This window comes from Oncorhynchus mykiss, chromosome 6, assembly GCF_057628025.1.
Source record: "Oncorhynchus mykiss isolate SJ-2025 chromosome 6, ASM5762802v1, whole genome shotgun sequence".
In the NCBI taxonomy this organism is placed as follows: domain Eukaryota; kingdom Metazoa; phylum Chordata; class Actinopteri; order Salmoniformes; family Salmonidae; genus Oncorhynchus; species Oncorhynchus mykiss.
In genome coordinates this window covers 59406143-59426354 of record NC_143027.1, presented here as the reverse complement: position 1 = coordinate 59426354, position 20212 = coordinate 59406143, and the positions used below count along the sequence as shown (strand labels likewise).

The 20212-nt window shown below is 43.7% G+C and overlaps 1 protein-coding gene across 5 annotated transcripts in view; it reads left to right on the top strand.

Moving 5' to 3' along the window:
* The window catches only part of znf536 (zinc finger protein 536), a 190672-nt gene extending 175691 nt beyond the window's left edge, over positions 1-14981 (top strand). For all 5 annotated transcript variants that reach the window (XM_090238430.1, XM_036980616.2, XM_090238429.1 and 2 more), the window contains one exon: positions 12033-14981. In XM_090238430.1, the coding sequence (XP_090094556.1) occupies positions 12033-12298 (266 nt within the window). In that variant the 3' untranslated portion in view covers positions 12299-14981. The remainder of the gene's footprint in view (positions 1-12032) is intronic.
* The last annotated feature ends 5231 nt before the right edge of the window (positions 14982-20212 follow it).

Here is a 20212-nt window from a genome sequence, read left to right as displayed (position 1 = left end):
GTAAAAAATGTACTTAAGTACAGTGGTGGAAATGTACTCAATTGTCATACTTGAGCAAAAGTAAATGCTATACCTCACATTCCTTATATTAAGCAAACCAGACGACACACTTCCCTGATTATTATTATTTTTTGACAGCCAGGGTCACACTCCAACACTCAGACATAATTTACAAACGAAGCATTTGTGTATAGTGAGTCCTCCAGAACAGAGGCAGTAGGGATGACCAGGGATGTTCTCTTGATAAGTGCGTGAATTGGACCATTTTCCTGTCCTGCTAAGCATTCAAAATGTAACAAGTACTTTTGGGTGTCAAGGAAAATGAGTAAAAAGTACATTATTTTCTTTAGGATTGTAGTGAAGTAAAAGTAGAAGTTGTGAAAAATATGAATAGTAAAGTAAAGTACAGATACTCCCAAAAAACGACTTAACTACTTACGTATTTTTACTTAAGGGCTTTGCATCACTGAATATGGGTGATTGTTAATGGGACAACTGTGGCGAACATTAAATATTAGATGAGGCCAGTGGGAAAGTAGGCCCCTCAATGGCAGGTAATTCAAGAAGACAAGTAAGCGGCCAGTACGTTGTAATAATCTTGAAAGTTGTAATAAAGTTGTAATAATCTTGAAAGCTTATTGCAACAAACTGTCCGCCTACTTTTCTTATTTTCTTGTTATAAACTTTTCATTATATTTACTGTTATCGCATCAATTCAAGCAATTTATTGCAATAAGTATGTTTGTCCATATCGCCCAGCTCGAAAGTACACTTAGTACCTTTTTTTCTACCTAGAACCTAAAAGGGTTCTTCGGCTGTCCCCATAGGAGAACCCTTTGGATAACCCTTTCTGATTCCAGGTGGAACCTTTTGGGGTTCCATGTAGAACCCTTTCCAGAGAGGTTTCTACCTGGAACCAAAAACAGTTATCCTGTGGGGACAGTCAAAGAACCCTTTTGGAACCCTTTTTTCTAAGTGTACTGTAACGCTGAGAAATGATGCGTAGGATGCCCCAGCCAGGGTTACAGGTCAGGATAAGGGGGTATAGGTGTATAGGTTGGACATAGAGTGTGAGGTGGTACTCGGGTGTTTGGGAGTGCTTGTTTGCTGACTAAACTCTGAGCCTTTACAACACGCAGGTTATTATTGGCCGACAGATGGTGCATCACATTTTACTGCTCATACCTTCTGTGGCTCTCTCTCTCCCCAGACGCAACTCCACCCCCCACCCCCCCCCCCCCCCATAGCGCTACTCTTTAATACACAACACTCTCTCTCCAACACAAACACACACACACACACGCTCACCTCTCTCGGTATGTGTCTCTTATAGGGACTCGACCACCGTCCTTTTATCTCTGTTTGTCACTCACATTCTGTACATATCCACGGCAGCACACAAACATACACATCATTCTGTCATCACACATCTTTACATATAGGGATACTGTATGTTTCCTTACACTGTACATTAACAGTTCAGGTCTTTTTTCTTTACATCCCAAAGAAATGTGTCGCTTTCCTCCTTAAAGTGATATTTTGGGATTTTGGCAACGAGGCCCTTTATCTACTTCCCCAGAGTCAGATGAACTCGTGGATACCATTTTTTATGTATATGCGGTTTTGAAGGAAGTTGCTAACTAGCGCCAGCGCAATTTCTAACTAGAGTTAGCTCAATGACTGGAAGTCTATGGGCATATGGCTCACGAAACGAGCTCTAATACTACTTCCGGCGCCGACAGAGATGGCCGCCTCGCTTCGCGTTCCTAGGAAACTATGCAGTTTTTTGTTTTTTTACGTGTTATTTCTTACATTAGTACCCCAGCTCATCTTAGGTTTCATTACATACAGTCGAGAAGAACTACTGAATATAAGATCAGCATCAACTCACCATCAGTACTACCAAGAATATGTTTTTCGCGACGCGGATCCTGTGTTCTGCCTTACAAACAGGACAACTGAGTGGATTCCATGCAGCGACCCAAAAAAAAAACAACTCCGAAAAAGAGGGAAACGAGGCGGTCTTCTGGTCAGACTCCGGAGACGGGCACATCGTGCACCACTCCCTAGCATTCTTCTTGCCAATGTCCAGTCTCTTGACAACAAGGTTGATGAAATCCGAGCAAGGGTAGCATTCCAGAGGGACATCAGAGACTGTAACGTTCTTTGCTTCACGGAAACGTGGCTCACTGGAGAGACTCTATCCGAAGCGGTGCAGCCAACGGGTTTCTCCACACATCGCGCAGACAGAAACAAACAACTTTCTGGTAAGAAGAGGGGCGGGGGCGTATGCCTTATGACTAACGTGACATGGTGTGATGAAAGAAACATACAGGAACTCAAATCCTTCTGTTCACCTGATTTAGAATTCCTCACAATCAAATGTAGACCGCATTATCTACCAAGAGAATTCTCTTCGATTATAATCACAGCCGTATACATCCCCCCCCAAGCAGACACATCGATGGCTCTGAACGAACTTTATTTAACTCTTTGCAAACTGGAAACCATTCATCCGGAGGCTGCATTCATTGTAGCTGGGGATTTTAACAAGGCTAATCTGAAAACAAGACTCCCTAAATTTTATCAGCATATCGATTGCGCAACCAGGGGTGGAAAGACCTTGGATCATTGTTACTCTAACTTCCGCGACGCATATAAGGCCCTGCCCCGCCCCCCTTTCGGAAAAGCTGACCACGACTCCATTTTGTTGATCCCTGCCTACAGACAGAAACTAAAACAAGAGGCTCCCACGCTGAGGTCTGTCCAACGCTGGTCCGACCAAGCTGACTCCACACTCCAAGACTGCTTCCACCACGTGGACTGGGACATGTTTCGTATTGCGTCAGACAACAACATTGACGAATACGCTGATTCAGTGTGTGAGTTCATTAGAACGTGCGTTGAAGATGTCGTTCCCATAGCAACGATTAAAACATTCCCTAACCAGAAACCGTGGATTGATGGCAGCATTCGCGTGAAACTGAAAGCGCGAACCACTGCTTTTAATCAGGGGAAGGTGTCTGGTAACATGACCGAATACAAACAGTGCAGCTATTCCCTCCGCAAGGCTATCAAACAAGCTAAGCGTCAGTACAGAGACAAAGTAGAATCTCAATTCAACGGCTCAGACACAAGAGGCATGTGGCAGGGTCTACAGTCAATCACGGACTACAGGAAGAAATCCAGCCCAGTCACGGACCAGGATGTCCTGCTCCCAGGCAGACTAAACAACTTTTTTGCCCGCTTTGAGGACAATACAGTGCCACTGACACGGCCGGCAACGAAAACATGCGGTCTCTCCTTCACTGCAGCCGAGGTGAGTAAGACATTTAAACGTGTTAACCCTCGCAAGGCTGCAGGCCCAGACGGCATCCCCAGCCGCGCCCTCAGAGCATGCGCAGACCAGCTGGCCGGTGTGTTTACGGACATATTCAATCAATCCCTATACCAGTCTGCTGTTCCCACATGCTTCAAGAGGGCCACCATTGTTCCTGTTCCCAAGAAAGCTAAGGTAACTGAGCTAAACGACTACCGCCCCGTAGCACTCACTTCCGTCATCATGAAGTGCTTTGAGAGACTAGTCAAGGACCATATCACCTCCACCCTACCTGACACCCTAGACCCACTCCAATTTGCTTACCGCCCAAATAGGTCCACAGACGATGCAATCTCAACCACACTGCACACCGCCCTAACCCATCTGGACAAGAGGAATACCTATGTGAGAATGCTGTTCATTGACTACAGCTCGGCATTCAACACCATAGTACCCTCCAAGCTCGTCATCAAGCTCGAGACCCTGGGTCTCGACCCCGCCCTGTGCAACTGGGTACTGGACTTCCTGACGGGCCGCCCCCAGGTGGTGAGGGTAGGCAACAACATCTCCTCCCCGCTGATCCTCAACACTGGGGCCCCACAAGGGTGCGTTCTGAGCCCTCTCCTGTACTCCCTGTTCACCCACGACTGCGTGGCCACGCACGCCTCCAACTCAATCATCAAGTTTGCGGACGACACAACAGTGGTAGGCTTGATTACCAACAACGACGAGACGGCCTACAGGGAGGAGGTGAGGGCCCTCGGAGTGTGGTGTCAGGAAAATAACCTCACACTCAACGTCAACAAAACTAAGGAGATGATTGTGGACTTCAGGAAACAGCAGAGGGAACACCCCCCTATCCACATCGATGGAACAGTAGTGGAGAGGGTAGCAAGTTTTAAGTTCCTCGGCATACACATCACAGACAAACTGAATTGGTCCACTCACACAGACAGCATTGTGAAGAAGGCGCAGCAGCGCCTCTTCAACCTCAGGAGGCTGAAGAAATTTGGCTTGTCACCAAAAGCACTCACAAACTTCTACAGATGCACAATCGAGAGCATCCTGGCGGGCTGTATCACCGCCTGGTACGGCAACTGCTCCGCCCTCAACCGTAAGGCTCTCCAGAGGGTGGTGAGGTCTGCACAACGCATCACCGGGGGCAAACTACCTGCCCTCCAGGACATCTACACCACCCGATGTCACAGGAAGGCCATAAAGATCATCAAGGACATCAACCACCCGAGCCACTGCCTGTTCACCCCGCTATCATCCAGAAGGCGAGGTCAGTACAGGTGCATCAAAGCTGGGACCGAGAGACTGAAAAACAGCTTCTATCTCAAGGCCATCAGACTGTTAAACAGCCACCACTAACATTGAGTGGCTGCTGCCAACACACTGACACTGACTCAACTCCAGCCACTTTAATAATGGGAATTGATGGGAAATGATGTAAATATATCACTAGCCACTTTAAACAATGCTACCTTATATAATGTTACTTACCCTACATTATTCATCTCATATGCATACGTATATACTGTACTCTATATCATCGACTGTATCCTTATGTAATACATGTATCACTAGCCACTTTAAACTATGCCACTTTGTTTACATACTCATCTCATTTGTACATACTGTACTCGATACCATCTACTGTATCTTGCCTATGCTGCTCTGTACCATCACTCATTCATATATCCTTATGTACATATTCTTTATCCCCTTACACTGTGTACAAGACAGTAGTTTTGGAATTGTTAGTTAGATTACTTGTTGGTTATTACTGCATTGTCGGAACTAGAAGCACAAGCATTTCGCTACACTCACATTAACATCTGCTAACCATGTGTATGTGACAAATAAAATTTGATTTGATTTGATTTGATTTTCATACTGGACACAGAGACATAAAAACTTGTATCCACAAGTTCATCTGACTCTGGGGAAGTATGAACTTGTATGAACACTGCAAAAATCCCGAAGTATCCCTTTGATAATGGTGTAAATTGTCATTTATTCGGAACACATTGTGGTCATCTTTATATATAGAAATTCCAACACTGCAATACAAAAGGCTGTTTTAAAGTTGTCCACAAGGTTTCCCCAATACATGTTAAAATGGTTGGCTTGGTTATCTTTCCTTGTGCCCTTCTTTATTCCTACACTTAGGGGGAGAGTGGCGTAAGTCGTGCCAAAATGATCAGTTGAGCCACACACAATTGGATCATGTGACCAAATATTTAGGAAGAGGTTGTCATTTCATGGAGTTTGTGAAGGAAGAACCCATGTGGCCTTCTATACAGCAATGTAAAAGACTAGTTTAAAGTTGGCGACCATGTTTCTCTAATATAAGTGAAAAAGGTTTGGTTTGGTAAACTTTACTTGTGCCATTCTTTATTTCTAAATTTAGGCTCAATCCCAATACCTCCCCTTAGCCCTCCCCCTCGTTTTCAAGTGTCCCTCAAAAACAAAGCAACTGATGGTAGGGAGAGCTAGTGAATAACCTTAAGGAATGGGACGTCACTCGCACACAGCAAAAGCCGCCAAAGGTTAGCCTACCATGCAATTCATTGACTACGAGCCTCGTGTTTTTCCACAATGCCTGTAATGGCGGCAGGAATAGCTTTTTTCATAATGTGGCCATATTCTGGCTGCTGTGGCTATGGTTCAACGTGGAGTAGTATTAAAACAGAAACATTCATTACATAATAGCAATTTGACATGTAACAGTCGCATTGCCTTCACTCAGTCATGATTAACCAGTGGAAGCAATTAAAACCACTGTTCTGCACTAATATCTAGACCAAAAGTGTAAGGGTCCATACACAGATTGGCTACATAGCCACACATCCATAGGCATACAGATATTTGTATCCTCCACTGCACAATAAGTAAGAAAATAGTTAGTACATTACTTCGGCTGCATTGAATGACAAAATATCTTCAATCTCTAACGTTGACATTACTAGCAACAATAAAGAACACTGACAAGTGATTGACTTCGATTTTCTTTTTTATGAACAGCAAGGCAAGCTTACAAAATTGCTCATTCAATTTGCAGTAAATGCATCCACTTACAGCCACTGGGTTTCACAAGAAGAAAGCCTGGTTTGCTGGTTTGCTGAGGAGTTCCTAAAACATTAAAAGGATAGTTCACCCATTTACAAAATGACACATTGGTTTCCTTACCCTGTAAGCAGTCTATGGACAAGGTATGACAGCAATCCGTGCATTCCTTTTGTTTCCCTGGGGCATTTTTAGCACACATGCTAAAACGTTTTGGCATTTGTGGCACAAGTCCCATTCAAGTCATGGTACTGATATTAGCATTTTTCCCGTGTCATGTTCAAATCAACTATAAGGGACTTTGTTGAGCTTCACAATCAGTTGGAGATACTTTTGGAGGATTTGGACATGATGCGTGGAAAATGCTAATATCGGTACCAGGAATTGGATGGGATTTGTGCCACAAATGCTAAACGAAAGCATGGATTGCTGTCATGCCTTGACCATGGCGCTTAGAGGGTAAGGAAACCAATATGCAATTTTGTTATTTGTGTGAACTATCCCTTTAAACAACACAAATTACAATTCATACAAACGTCAAGTGCTCATATAGCAATCTACATGTATAGCTAGCTGGATAATGTTAGCTAGTCAGATAGCTTGTTAAATAGCAATTTTCGTAAGTTAATGTTGTGACAAAGAAATATGCATAATCATATGTCTCTACATTAACTAACATATTCCTCTTAACTGTAATTGTTTTTCGCATGATTTGTTATGATGTTAAAATGACTTATATTTGCTTCAATTCTAGTATTTTTGTCAGACAATATTCTTAAAGCAACTCTCCAGGGTTGGGTACCAGAGCTTCATGGGAATTTTGAGAAACACTTGATAGAAAGTCCGCATTTCCTATTCGCTTTGTTTGTAGAGCCAACTACAGGGCTGAAAAGGCACTACGCCTCGCTCAAAGTTTAATTGGGATGCCACTATGACTCAATGGGGCTCACGGGATTGCGCAAAATGAAGTGGGAGGGCTAAGGGGAAGGCTGCAAGCACTCCCATTTACAAAATGAATCATGTGACCAAATAATCAGGAAGAAGTCATCCTTTCATGGAGTCTGAAGGAAGAAACCACATGGGAAAATTGGTAAGCAAGTTACAGTAGGTCCATAAGATTTTCACAAAGTAAAATGAATGCATTGTGTTATAGGTTTCGTGATGCTTGTATCTAAACCAAATTAGATATTTTTAGGAGTGTTTGATACATCAGTTCGGGTATCTGTAAGCTACAATATGAGGTCCTAAACCAAGCATGAAAGTGTATCATTGTAGCTGTGTGCGCTAATACAGTCAAATAGTTGCTTTGGGGTAAATTGTTTCATTTGGCAAAGGGCAAGTTGAGCCAATGGCTCAACATACCCCATACAAATGATGATCACATTTGGTGAGTTTGAGGCATAATATGCATAATATTTTGGCCATTTACTATGCAAATAAAGTCACGCTACTGCATTTGAATTGTTACAGAGCAAACATCTTCATGCCCTGTGTATACACATGTAAAATACGCAGGGATCTAGCCCGCCTTAAGGTTCTTGAGAGACCAGCCAAGGAAGTGAGAGAAGGGAAGAAGTCCGTTCGAGCAGCAGCAAGGGATGGAAAGAAATCACCCTTATGACACTGAAGAGGTACGCTGACAAAGGGGAAAACAAAACGTGCACCTGCGCGATAGAGAAGCTACAACAGAGTAGCAGAGGCACCAATGTCTGACAGCATGGAGTCTGAGCTTGCTAAATATATCAGAAATCTTATGGGCCAGTTTCATGGTCTTAGTAGCCTCAAATACATCTTACCCCAAGGCTTACCCTGTCCCTATGTTCAATTTACCCCATACCCGGGGTAAGTTGTGCCAAGAGAACACTTTTATTTGGACAAGCTACGTTTTCAAAGCAGTTGTGATTATTTCCACCGATACACAACATCCTAACGTGTATGTAGATATCTTTGTTGGAAAGCATACCATATTTCCCTTGACGTGGTGATGCTGAATGTACATAATAACTCAACGTGCCCCGCTCTCCCCTATCACACCATAACTGGTCAATCAGAGTGTAGTGCAGTCTGTAAGAGAGTGCATGTTAGAGTACCTGTAATGTGTATCATGCTTCTAAACCCTTAATAACACACTGGGCGGAAATGAGACAGACTACCCCCCCCCCCCCTTTTCCCTTCATTCTCAGGGTAGAATGACTGTTTGTGAGCATCTGAAAGTCATTAGAGGTTCTGCAGTCTGTCAGGTGCCAACATACACACACGCACGCACACACAAACACATGCACACACACATCAACACACACACAGGAATGTTCACACACACAATTGTGCACACACACACCTCATACTTACATGGAGACACACACACACACACACCCTCACAGACACACGCACACAGAGATACACGCTGAAAGTGCTGAAGCCCAGCAGCTTCTTTCTGCTGTGCAGGGCCTGGGGATTCGTCATGTGCTGATGAGCTGCTATAACAATATATGAGCAAATCACAAGCAGTCTGCAAATGAAAAATGCCCCCCCCCCCCCCCTCTCTTCCCTCCCTCCCTCACTCCCTCCCTCGCACACACACGCACACACACTTGCTCTGTTCGTCAGGCTTTGGGGAGAGGGGCTTCCTGCCTACAGACGTAGGTGAGGAGTGCTCTCTCACAGATGGTAGCACTGGCATCAGATGGAGTTTATATAAGAGCGGTTTTGAGTACGTGCCAAGGCACTGTCGTTGGAGACTGTATGTGTGTGTGTGTTGGCTTCGTGTACATGTGAACGTTTTAGTGTACGGTCATGGGCGTGTTTGCAAACAGATTTGTGTGTTTGAATGTATGTGTGTGAGAATGCTTTGGTCAATGTGCGTGTACAGGTTTGTCTATGCGTTGCTCCCGTGTGGATCATAGTGGGAGCCACCAGAGGGAGGCAGTCGTAGGGCTGTTACACTTCGACGTTCACTAGAGAGAGAGAGAGAGAGAGAGAGAGAGAGATGTTTGAGTGGAGAGAGGGAAATCGGGGCTATGGCAATAGAGGAGAGAGATGGGATCACAGACAGCATCCAACACATCTCTGTTAGCTAGGGAGGGGTCAAAAGGAGCGAGCTACAGTACCCATCTGCTGCCACACAGCAGTAGAGAGGCTGGCAAGGGAGGGGTGAGGAGGTGGATGTAAAGGAGGAGGAGGTGAGAGTGAAGGGGAATGAGGGCGGTCTCCTCCTGCCTTTCTCTTCTCCAAGGCGTGGAGGAGGGAGGGCTGAGGGGTAAGTAGGGGGCGCGGGCAGAGTGAGTAGATACAGTGGGCTGTTTGAGGAAGTCATGTGGTAGTACCCCAGCCCTCCCTCCCCCTCTGTTCCCTCTGATCTCTATGCTCAAGGCCTTTGGGTGTTAATTAGGAGACCTAGATAATGCCACACTAATGAAAACAAGACCAGTGTTTTCTCTCTTTTCTGATAAAGCTTTGGGTTGGGTTTTGTACAGTCTCTGGACACATACGAGAGAGAGACAGAGAGAGAGAGAGAGAGAGAGAGAGAGAGAGAGAGAGGGATAGAAAGAGAGCGAGAAAGAGATGGAAAGATGGAAAGACAGAGGGAGTGAAATGTGAGAAAGAAAAGGAGAGAGAAAGCGAGAGAAGGAATGAGGGGGAGAGGTTTCTGAGGTAAAACTATTTTTCCTGTTCCTTGTCACTCGGCACCTCCACACACAATGGCCCAGCGCAGTGTGTCATGAAGGGGAAAAGGAAAATCTCTCCTGTACCTGCTGACCCATTGTGTGGGCGACTACACACACACACACACACACACACGCGCGCACACACACACGCACGCGCGCACACACACACACACACACACACACACACACACACACACACACACACACACACACACACACACACACACACACACACACACACACAGCTCAATTCCGGTTTGAAGATTCCAACATGTTTGTGTGCAGATGTATGATCTGTAGGGGGATTAAAGTGAGTGATGTGAGTAGGTGTGGTTCCTGCCTTCCAGAGAATCAGAAGAAGTGTTGGTATCTGAGGGAGGTGGTGGGTGAATTGGGGGGGCACCATCTTGGTCATAATCCATGCGGGCGGTGCTGGTGTGTCTTTGTGCGCTGGCCATTTGTTTGGGTTGTCGCAGTGTGTGCCGGAGTAGGTGGATTAGATGGAAACTTAAGAAGCATGGCTGTCTCCATGCAGCTGGGTCCAGGCATCTGTCATTCCTCAGTCCAACACCGCACACCCTATAAATCCCAGAACACACAGGCCAGACTGACGCACTTCATTTCAACAACACCATGCAGAGATGCTGCAGGGAAGGGGGGGGGGGGGGGGGGGGGCTATATGTGTGTGTTTTCTTCTTTTGAAAGGAAGAAACTATTTAGTTTACAATTCAACCCAGGATAAGCACCATATTCCTACAGTGTTATGCATGAGTGGAATCGCTCTGGTAATCTCAGACCCAGCTTGCCTTTGTCTTCATATAGGACAGTCAGTGTCATTATGTTTGTTCAAATTCTAGATTGTATTTTTTTTTAAACCCTGGATAGACCTCGCTGCAAAGTTAGAACTGATCTGTGTTTATTTTAAAAGTGCAGAAAAAAAATGGAGAAATAGAAAAGGGAAGAAGAATAGAGTTGACTTGTTTGGGGCAACACTCGGTCCCCCTAAGTGTAAAATGGGATGAGATATTCTGCCTCTCGGACTTAACGTAATGTAAGAGAGTGTGAAATTAAACTGCACAGGAATAAAAAGTGTCCTTCATTGTGTGTCGCCGGCTCGCTTATCGAAACATTCCGACAGCTGGAACATCTAAAGCTCCAAAAACTTGTAGCAATCTCCTTTGTGTGAGGTCCTGAGCCGACATTGTGATATTTGAAAGCCGCTGAGACTCCAAAGCCAGCGTAAGAATGGCAAACACAACGTGCCTCTAAATCCTGCCTCTTCGCGACAACACAATGTGTCAGTGAGTGTGTGTTTGTGTGTGTGTGTGCGCGTTTTGTGTACCTTTCACTACTATCCTTCTTTCACTTCTCTACATTCCCCGCACCTACGCAGCGTCTAATAAACTCTGTTCATTTGATTTACCCCGTCTTAAATTGAATTGGAGAAGAAGAAAAAAAAAAGAATGATAGAAAATGTACCGTTATTAATAATAACCCGAAAGCAGTGTACAACAGAAAAGTGTCTGGGTTTGCGCTGCTCTCGGGTGGATGAGCGAGATAAGTGAAGTCGGTTATGATGGGCACGTTTTCCGATGTCGCTCAAACAAGCCGCGCAGGCTATTAAGGGGCCATTGTGTTTGCTGCAGTGAGGATCGGATCCAATTCGAGAGAGCGCGTGCAACTGTTGGGAGTGGTGAAGGATACAGCTGGTGCGGTACACACCGCTAAAACGCCGCAATGTTCAGAGGGAGCCACTGCTGCTCTTCTGAAAAGAGGCCTATCCAAAGAGAGGGCACTGAAAGAGTTTTAAAGACAGCGTCTCAGGAGAGCACTACAGCTAAAGCACTGTGTAGTAGGCAGACGGTACGGTCGGATTCAGTGCCTCGGTGACAGAGCTCGTTTTACATTCTGGTAAAGTAATACCGCATAATGATGGGGTGACTGACTGTTGTCTCTCTCTTGTTGTCCTCGCACAGGTCACGGAGGTCAGGGGGGTCAGAAGCCGTTCCAGTGCAGGTACTGCTCCTACGGTGCCTCTCAGAAGGGCAACCTGAAGACCCATGTCCTGTGTGTCCACCGCATGCCCTTTGACAACAGCCAGTACCCTGACCGCCGCTTCAAACGCTCCCGCATCGACTCGGACACCTCAGGGAACTCTGAGGATGGGACCACCAGCTATCCCACGGGAATTCATGGGGGTACGGCCGACCCCCCTCTCTCTGGGGACCCCCTGCGTCCATGACCGATGTCACCTGGCGTGGAGGTGCCAGCCTTCAACTCTACAACTACTGTACTCACTAGAGCCACATAACAGGGACTACTTACTTCGCCTACTCCCAGAGCACAGCCAGATAAAGGGGGCCATCAGTGACTGTACTGTTTTACCCAGAGCTCACAGGACATCCTCAGTGTGTACTAGGTCAGTAACAATGACATAACATGCATATAAACAACACATACCATGGGTTGAGTATTCCTTAAGATGGGTCCTGAAGAAATGCATCTATTCATTCATTTAAAACTAGGTATAGATATGTTAAATTTAGTTATGCGACAAATAGTGGAGACGACTATATAAAAAAAATAATAATAAAGGAAATATAGAAAATCTTTAAAATGACTTTTATCCCCCCAAAATTATGCTTTTATCCGAAAAATTATCCCATAAACGATTTAGCGACAATTGGGGAAGATGGAATAGGATTGTTGAACACACCCCTCAGAACATGACACCGGCGGCTGCCTTTTGCAGAGGGCGAATGATGAGCAGCCAGTGGAGACTGGGGCAGGCAGCGGCAGTGGTGGGGGGGCCTTGGTGCCAGCCTGACTGGAGCTGTCATCGCAGAGGAAATCAATTCAATCCCCCCTCTCCCCTTTTTTCATCTTTCTCGACCCAGCAGTCCAGCCCCATCCACTCCCAGCCCTCTGCCCCTACTGCACTACAGGAGTAACCTAACCCTGGCCGACATGTGAGGGGTCAAACTCAGTTCCATCAGCTGGCCAGAGTCACCCTCCTCCCCCTCCCCTTTCTCTGCCTCTTTAAAACGACTCAAATCCAACATGGCCTCTGGAAGAAGAAAAAAAAATCAATGATGTATTTAAAGGAGCCATTAGAGGCACAGAGATGTTTTCTGTGCAATATTGTCATTTATTTGGATATCACCTTACCAGAGACTGAGAGGTGGAGTTAATTGAATGTGTTTTATTTCATTTAACTTTTATGTTAGGAGGTGGATGGTTGTTCTTTGGAATTGAAAGTATAGCTAGTGAAGATGTACATAGTGGAATTGGGACCTTTACAACTTGATGTGCTGTAACTTTAGTCAGAGGTTGAATGTTTTGTTATATATGAAGACCGTGAACGTCACAGGACTTGTTTCCTCAGACACAATGCAGGACTATCTTCCTATAGGCTCCTCTAAAGCAGCTTCAGAATGAGCAATAATACATAGAGATAATCACCCTGCTCCCTGTCTCTAATTTAAACGTATTAGTTACAAAATAGACAAAGGGACATTTTCTACAAATGTCTTTTACAATTTATTTCTAGGTTTCGGACGAAGCATTTTGTGAGTAGTGGGGGGTAAAACAGAAGATGATGCTTTTTATTGTGTTGGTATGGAGGCATGGGGGGGGGATAAAAAAAAAAAAAATTCTGATAAAGAGAAATGATCCGGACTTTAAGAAAGTCAATATCTTCCCTCACAGCCAAGGAGAGCTGAACACTTAAACCCCAGGGCCTTAACACCACAGCTATGCCTAAAGGAGTTTACAGTCCGCTCAAATACACTGCTCCTATCAGTTGAGAGAGAGAAATAAGAAAAGAAAGAAAGAAAGAAAGAAAGAAAGAAAGAAAGAAAGAAAGAAAGAAAGAAAGAAAGAAAGAAAGAAAGAAAGAAAGAAAGAAAGAAAGAAAGAAAGAAAGAGTATGGATATGTACAGAATGCAGTTGTGGTTTAAATGGGGTCATTTGAATTAGGACTTTTCTGCCATTCAGTGATCTACTTACAGTGTTCATTTGCTTACCTAGCCTAGTTCGCACTGCCTTACTTCAGATCGAGTCGATCAATTTAATACAACTGTTTGTATGATATCTCCCATGAAGCCACAACATTGAGATACAACTGAAACGACTGTGGTAAGCTTTAGGTTTAAATGCACTACTGCGTTCTTGGTGACTGTGCCAGTCGCTTGCTTTTTCGTGTGTGTATGTACGTGTGTGTGGGTGTGCCTACCTAACTATATAAGAGAAAATAATAACTACAAAAAAAACTACAAAAAATAAACTCTGAAGAAAAATAATTCACATTCCATTTCTAGCACTTTTCAGGTTTTCCAGTATATCTGTATGTTTCAAACTATGCGAAAAGACAATGATGCTTTTCATGACACTGGAAACATCGTTGTTTGCCAATTCTCTGTGACGTGTTCGTCCATCCCTTACTGTGCTACTGTTTCCCTGCCTGCATTCCAAAATAACCCACGTTTTCCCTGAAAATATTTTGTTTGTCATGATTCAATTAAGAAACAGACGCAAAATGTACAATTACAACTTGATCATCCCTGCGCTAACAAAGAAGATAAATAATTTCTATGTACTTCTCTGTGTACTCTGTGTTCATGGCCCTGATACTGTCCACATTCCTTGATGAAGTAAATGTCTATATTGGAGGTAAAGTAAGTAGAGGATTTTGTTGCTACTACTATATACTTACAACCAGTAGACAACTTTGTATTTAAATATAACTATTGGGCATTATTTATTATTCTACATCAGTTTTACAGAAGAGGAAAACAATTCTGATAACGGTAAATCTACATTTTTTTTTTTTTTTTCATGGACTCTTTCTGCTGTCAGGAAGTTGTGAAGTCTCTGAGGCAGTTCGTTTTATCCAGTGTTTTACGCAATAAAAACCTCTACCTCTGGAAATGCTGCCTTTGTCTGGTCCAACATGCAACATAATGTTACTCTTGTGTTAGGCCTTCCCTTGGTAATCCTAATCTTAACAGTTCCCAACTGAGCAGGCAACTCCTTCCCTGCCAATAACACCTGAGGTAATCTAGTTGTGCCTACTCGCCTACCTGTAGGTGTGAGTGCTATACCGATGATTACTGTTATTACCACACACGCAGGATTTGTTACTGTCAGCCTATAGACACTAGCATATCCCAGGGAAACCCACATTGGCAGCCACAGAACACGCTGATAGAGCTCATCCAAGGTGCCCTAATATTTTAAGACAGTCAAATTGAAAAGAAGCTGGTGATGTGTGGCGCCAAATGAGACTGAATGAGATAGAATGGCTTTCATAAAGCGTAATGAGCACCACCTGTTACGTCTCACCAGCAAAGCCATCACTATTATGCCTATAAAGAAAATGTAGGACTGATACTTCGTATTTTGAGTGTCAGTCTGCAGAGAGAGACTGAGAAAATGAGGAGAAACTGGAGAGATACGTGAGGGGTAGAAAACCCAGTGAATTTGAAATGTTGTCCCCAGCGCGAGCACTTCCTTTTTTACTGTTAATGGAGAAATACAGTGCGTGGCATGTTTAATAGGTTTCGTTTTTATTATACAGCGCCGAATAATTAACTTGGAAGCAGAGTGTCACATAGATTTATCTTTTAATTAAAATAGCGTGGTTCACGCATATTTGAGTGGTAGTCCAAATAAACGCAATATCCAAATTTATGTTTTGTTTATCTTCCTGTTAATTATCAGGAGATCGTTCGCTGTATAACCCTTCATCTTTTTTTTTTTCTTTAACAAAGTTAGGAGGTCTGTATCGCAAGCAATAAACCCTCACAGTCAGATTTTATTAATTTACGGGTAATTACGAGAACAGGGACGAATAAGGTGCTTAGAGTGATCCAGGTTCATATTTATAAACAGTGATGAATGTGCATTGCTGGCTGGCGCACAGAGATGATGAAAATAAGCATGTTTTTTTTTATTTTATTTTATTGTTGGAAATTTGAATAATTGACAATATCTCTATTCCATCCCAGGGCTGAGCATTGTGAAACAGCCACCGAGCCTAGGACCGCACATACGCCCACTCACAGCATTCAACATACAACAATTCACATACAGTAAACACACATGCACAAGCAGTCACACTTACATCCGTACTGTGTGCTTATCTTTCATTTTCCGTCGTTCCTGTCATATTGGTAGAAGTGTATTGAGGGTGTCATGCTGTAGAACTGTACACTGTATGTTGGTAATGTGCTTAACGTCAGTCTGCTAGCTACAGTAATTGTTCCAGTGTGAGAAGAGAACAGGCCGCTCCTCATCCCCCAGTGGAAAACCCTGTGTTCATCCCCTCCATCCCGCCAAGCCAAGCTTCAAACTCCAGATAAGACCGTCAAAAGGGTGAGTGGCTGTGCAAATGGAATCTCCTCCGCTGTGAATGGTGGTGATGGTGATCTAATTTTGAGTGAGTGTTGTGTGTGTGTCCAGGCTTCCTCTCCTCTTAACTGGGGGCTGAGCTAAGGATCCACGATGTAGCATTCGTCCGGGTCGATGACTGTCGGCTAGATTCTGTAATCTGGCTGATAGCTCCATTAGTGTGAAGAGAGGGGTTTGGGCCCGTCGTCAGTCAGTCTCTCTCTCCCACGTTCCCCATCACTGGGTGATGGTCCCTGGGCTAAGAAATCCCACCGGATCCAGGGACTCAACAATGTGAATGAGATGTGGCTCATGGTCTAAGATGTTTCTACCTCTATAGGAGCCCCATTGGAGTTTGACAAATCCTTATAGCCCAAGGTAGTTTTACGTTAGGACTGCCTTTACCTTTTACCCCAGGTATCCAGAAGTATAGACTATATAATGTCCCCTTTAGCAAGGTATGATCCACCCAGTTTGACATATGCTATTTGGTACAGAATGAGGATGTGGCCATACATCTGCATCACAGACCATCGGCCATCATAGCGTTCATATTGACCGACACAAAGCCCTGGCCCAGACACTGGACCTGAATAGTAGTGTCCAGAGGGGTTTCCTGTGCCATGTCCTATGGAATACATTTAGAGGTCACGGGAGGTCAGAACGGGTAGGTCACCTGAGCGTGTGAAAAGTTTGCGTGTGTGCGTGCTCACGTTTGATGAGTCATTCTGCATGACAAAATATGCGTGCCCCTCATTGCTCTTACTTGACCTAATTGAGTCCTGTGTGAAAACTATAGCCAGCCCCTGTTCACAGTTACAACGCTCAGTCCCACACACCTGTTTCTTTCCCACAAACATAAAACAATTGTACATTCTTCGAACACCGGAAACAAATTGCTCCTGCAATCGAGAGACAATCACCATGCTTAATTCGATGTAATTCATATCTAAGCTTACCTCTTAAGCTGTCTGTATCTACAGAGTCTGTATCTACACACACACACACGGACACTCCATTACACACACAAACACCCCCTTTCTAATTTGCTCACACACACATAATATACACATACGTACATACTGACTCTACACACACACACACACCCACTCACATACAATCATCATATAGGCTTCTGCCACTCTGTTTGTCATATATCCTGATGCCCAGTCACCTTACCCCTAGACATATCTACCTCTACCCCTCTAGTATCCCTGCACATTGCAGATATGCTACTGGAACTGACTGAGCGTGTAAATAATATGCTTACGTACTTTCTTGTTTCTTGTGTGTTTTTGTTCTACCTTATGTTATTTTTTAGTGTTACATTGTTATTGATTACTGCATTGTTGGGTTTAGAGCTGGCGAGAAAGGCATTTCAATGTACTTGTGCATGTGACATTAAAAACTTGAAACTTGGAACTTGGTAGCAGGCATGCCAGCTAAGAAGTCAAGCTTGCTACTCTAACTTGATTGACAGCCTGAAATTGGCTTCATGGTAGCTAGTTATGAGATTGGGAACCTACATGGGCTAGCTTAAGCTAACTTAATAAAATTGCTACGTGACTAGTAGAATTGCAGTGAAAAAAAGAGAAGAAAATAACATACATATATATATATATATATATATATATATATATATATTTGTTTTAACAGGACAAATAGAAGGCACGAGCATGGCACCTCTGTCAATATAGTTTTCAAGGTGCATTTGATTATTTGACCATGTTTGAGCCATTGTTCCTCACAGGCCAGGTTCTATCAAGGCCCTAAAACTATAACTGCTTTCTTAGCTTGCAGCACTTAAACTCCCCTTGCACTAACGAAAAACCTCTTCTTTTTGTACACTGATTTTACAATAGCCATTCACTTTACAGAATAAACCTGAACCCTGAACTGTTTAAAATAAGCTTAAAAGATGTAATGCTGTCAATGTCTCAGTACCCAAAGTGATGAGGCACAGATGCTGTCTGTCTACTTTGTGTTATTAGTTGGCACTGTCAGGTAAAGTTAAACCTTTACATAGAGCAAATGAAGCCAGTCACATGCAAAGTTACAGTACATGAATCAGGACAACAACATGTTCAAGTGGAATTATGTTTTTAGATCATTTCTTTTTTAAATGAATTTGAAATGAAAGCTGAAATCTTGAGTCAGTAAGTATTCAACCCCTTTGCTATGGCAAGTCTAATTTACAGTATACCTGGTGCTATAACATGGGTCCTTTTACCTGATCTCGTCCACACTGATTATGCCTGCATTTCCAGAAATATGTCTACACAGGGTATTACAATGTCCCCTGTCTATTCTCTGTGTCCGCATTGTGGTCCCTCCTTGCATGTAAATGATTTAACAGCTATTCTTTCAAAAATAATATGTATTTCTTTATTTTAAGACACGACGTTGATGCCTCAAGTCAAAGGTGCCACCGGTCAATGATTTTAGTAGGCGGGACAGAGACGATTTAAGTGGTTTCATTGTCCAGATCTGTCTGCGCTCTGTACGATATCCAGACACCATGCGTGCCTGACTACGTCCAGAGGTGGTCAGGAAGATTGATCACAATCAGATCACAATGCGTATTTTAATTGCCTACACCTGTCTGAAAAAGTGTGCACAAAATCAGAGTGTCCGGTGAGGTCCACATAGCAAATATTGCATGTACCAAACAGGTATATGACTTGCAGCATGGTCAAGCAAGTTAATGTTAGACAGTTTACTCAACAACTTCTGATTTAGAACCACAGAGTTACCGCAAGTCAGCATAAAAGACAACAGGAGCACTGCCTCCGCTATCCCAGCACCATCAAATCAACAAGGCTATATATGCTTAGTTTAACACACTGAAAACAAACGTAAAGATACCAAAAACAATTTAGTCCAATCAATGTTGCTAAATATCATGTGGCTGTCCATGGGACTGATTTCTGCTCCTGTGTGTGTGTGTGTGTGTGTGTGTGTGTGTGTCTTTGTGTGTGTGTGTGTGTGTGTGTGTGTGTGTGTGTGTGTGTGTGTGTGTGTGTGTGTGTTTGTTTGCATGTGTGTGCAAGTAAAAACCTTTTTGGGACTCACCCTACTTGTAGACTAGTTGAATGTCAATGTCGTCCTACTCTCTTTCATGTTGGCAAAACGGTCTATGGCTCTGTCATACAGTACGCTTTTAGATTTTGTTGTCATAGGCTACCTAGCTAGAATGCTTGCTAGCCTAACCTCCTTGCATAGGCAACAAGCTAAGTTAGCTAGCCTACTTGTCTACATATTGAACTTCAATCGTCTCAGGCCAGTGGCACAACATATTCATTTATGTTTAGATCATAATCATTGGCCTGTACAGAGAATTAAGTCAAAACCACAAGTCCAAATCCCCATCTCCATCCATTAGTTAGGAAAGGGTCGATTTAGCAAGCTAGCTACTGCAGGACATCAACACAAGCAGACAGACACGTTTTTCTGACAATTATGACGTTTTGCTTAGGATGTGATTTGATTGATGTGGAGCCAAATTCGAACTGGCCTCCCTTGGGGGGTGTTTTACTGCGCCAGGACAACACACAGTTGATCTCAGCTCAACGCTGATTGGCTAATTATTTTATCATTTTGTTTTGCAAGGGAGGCCTAATGTTTGATGGCATCAATCAGATACATGGGCTAGACATACTTAGACAGAGGGGAGCTGTTTCCCTCGCTCGGATGATTTCTCCCATGAGATTCAGCCACTTGCAAATAGACGGAATATTATGAAAAAACAGAGCGACGAAAAACAAA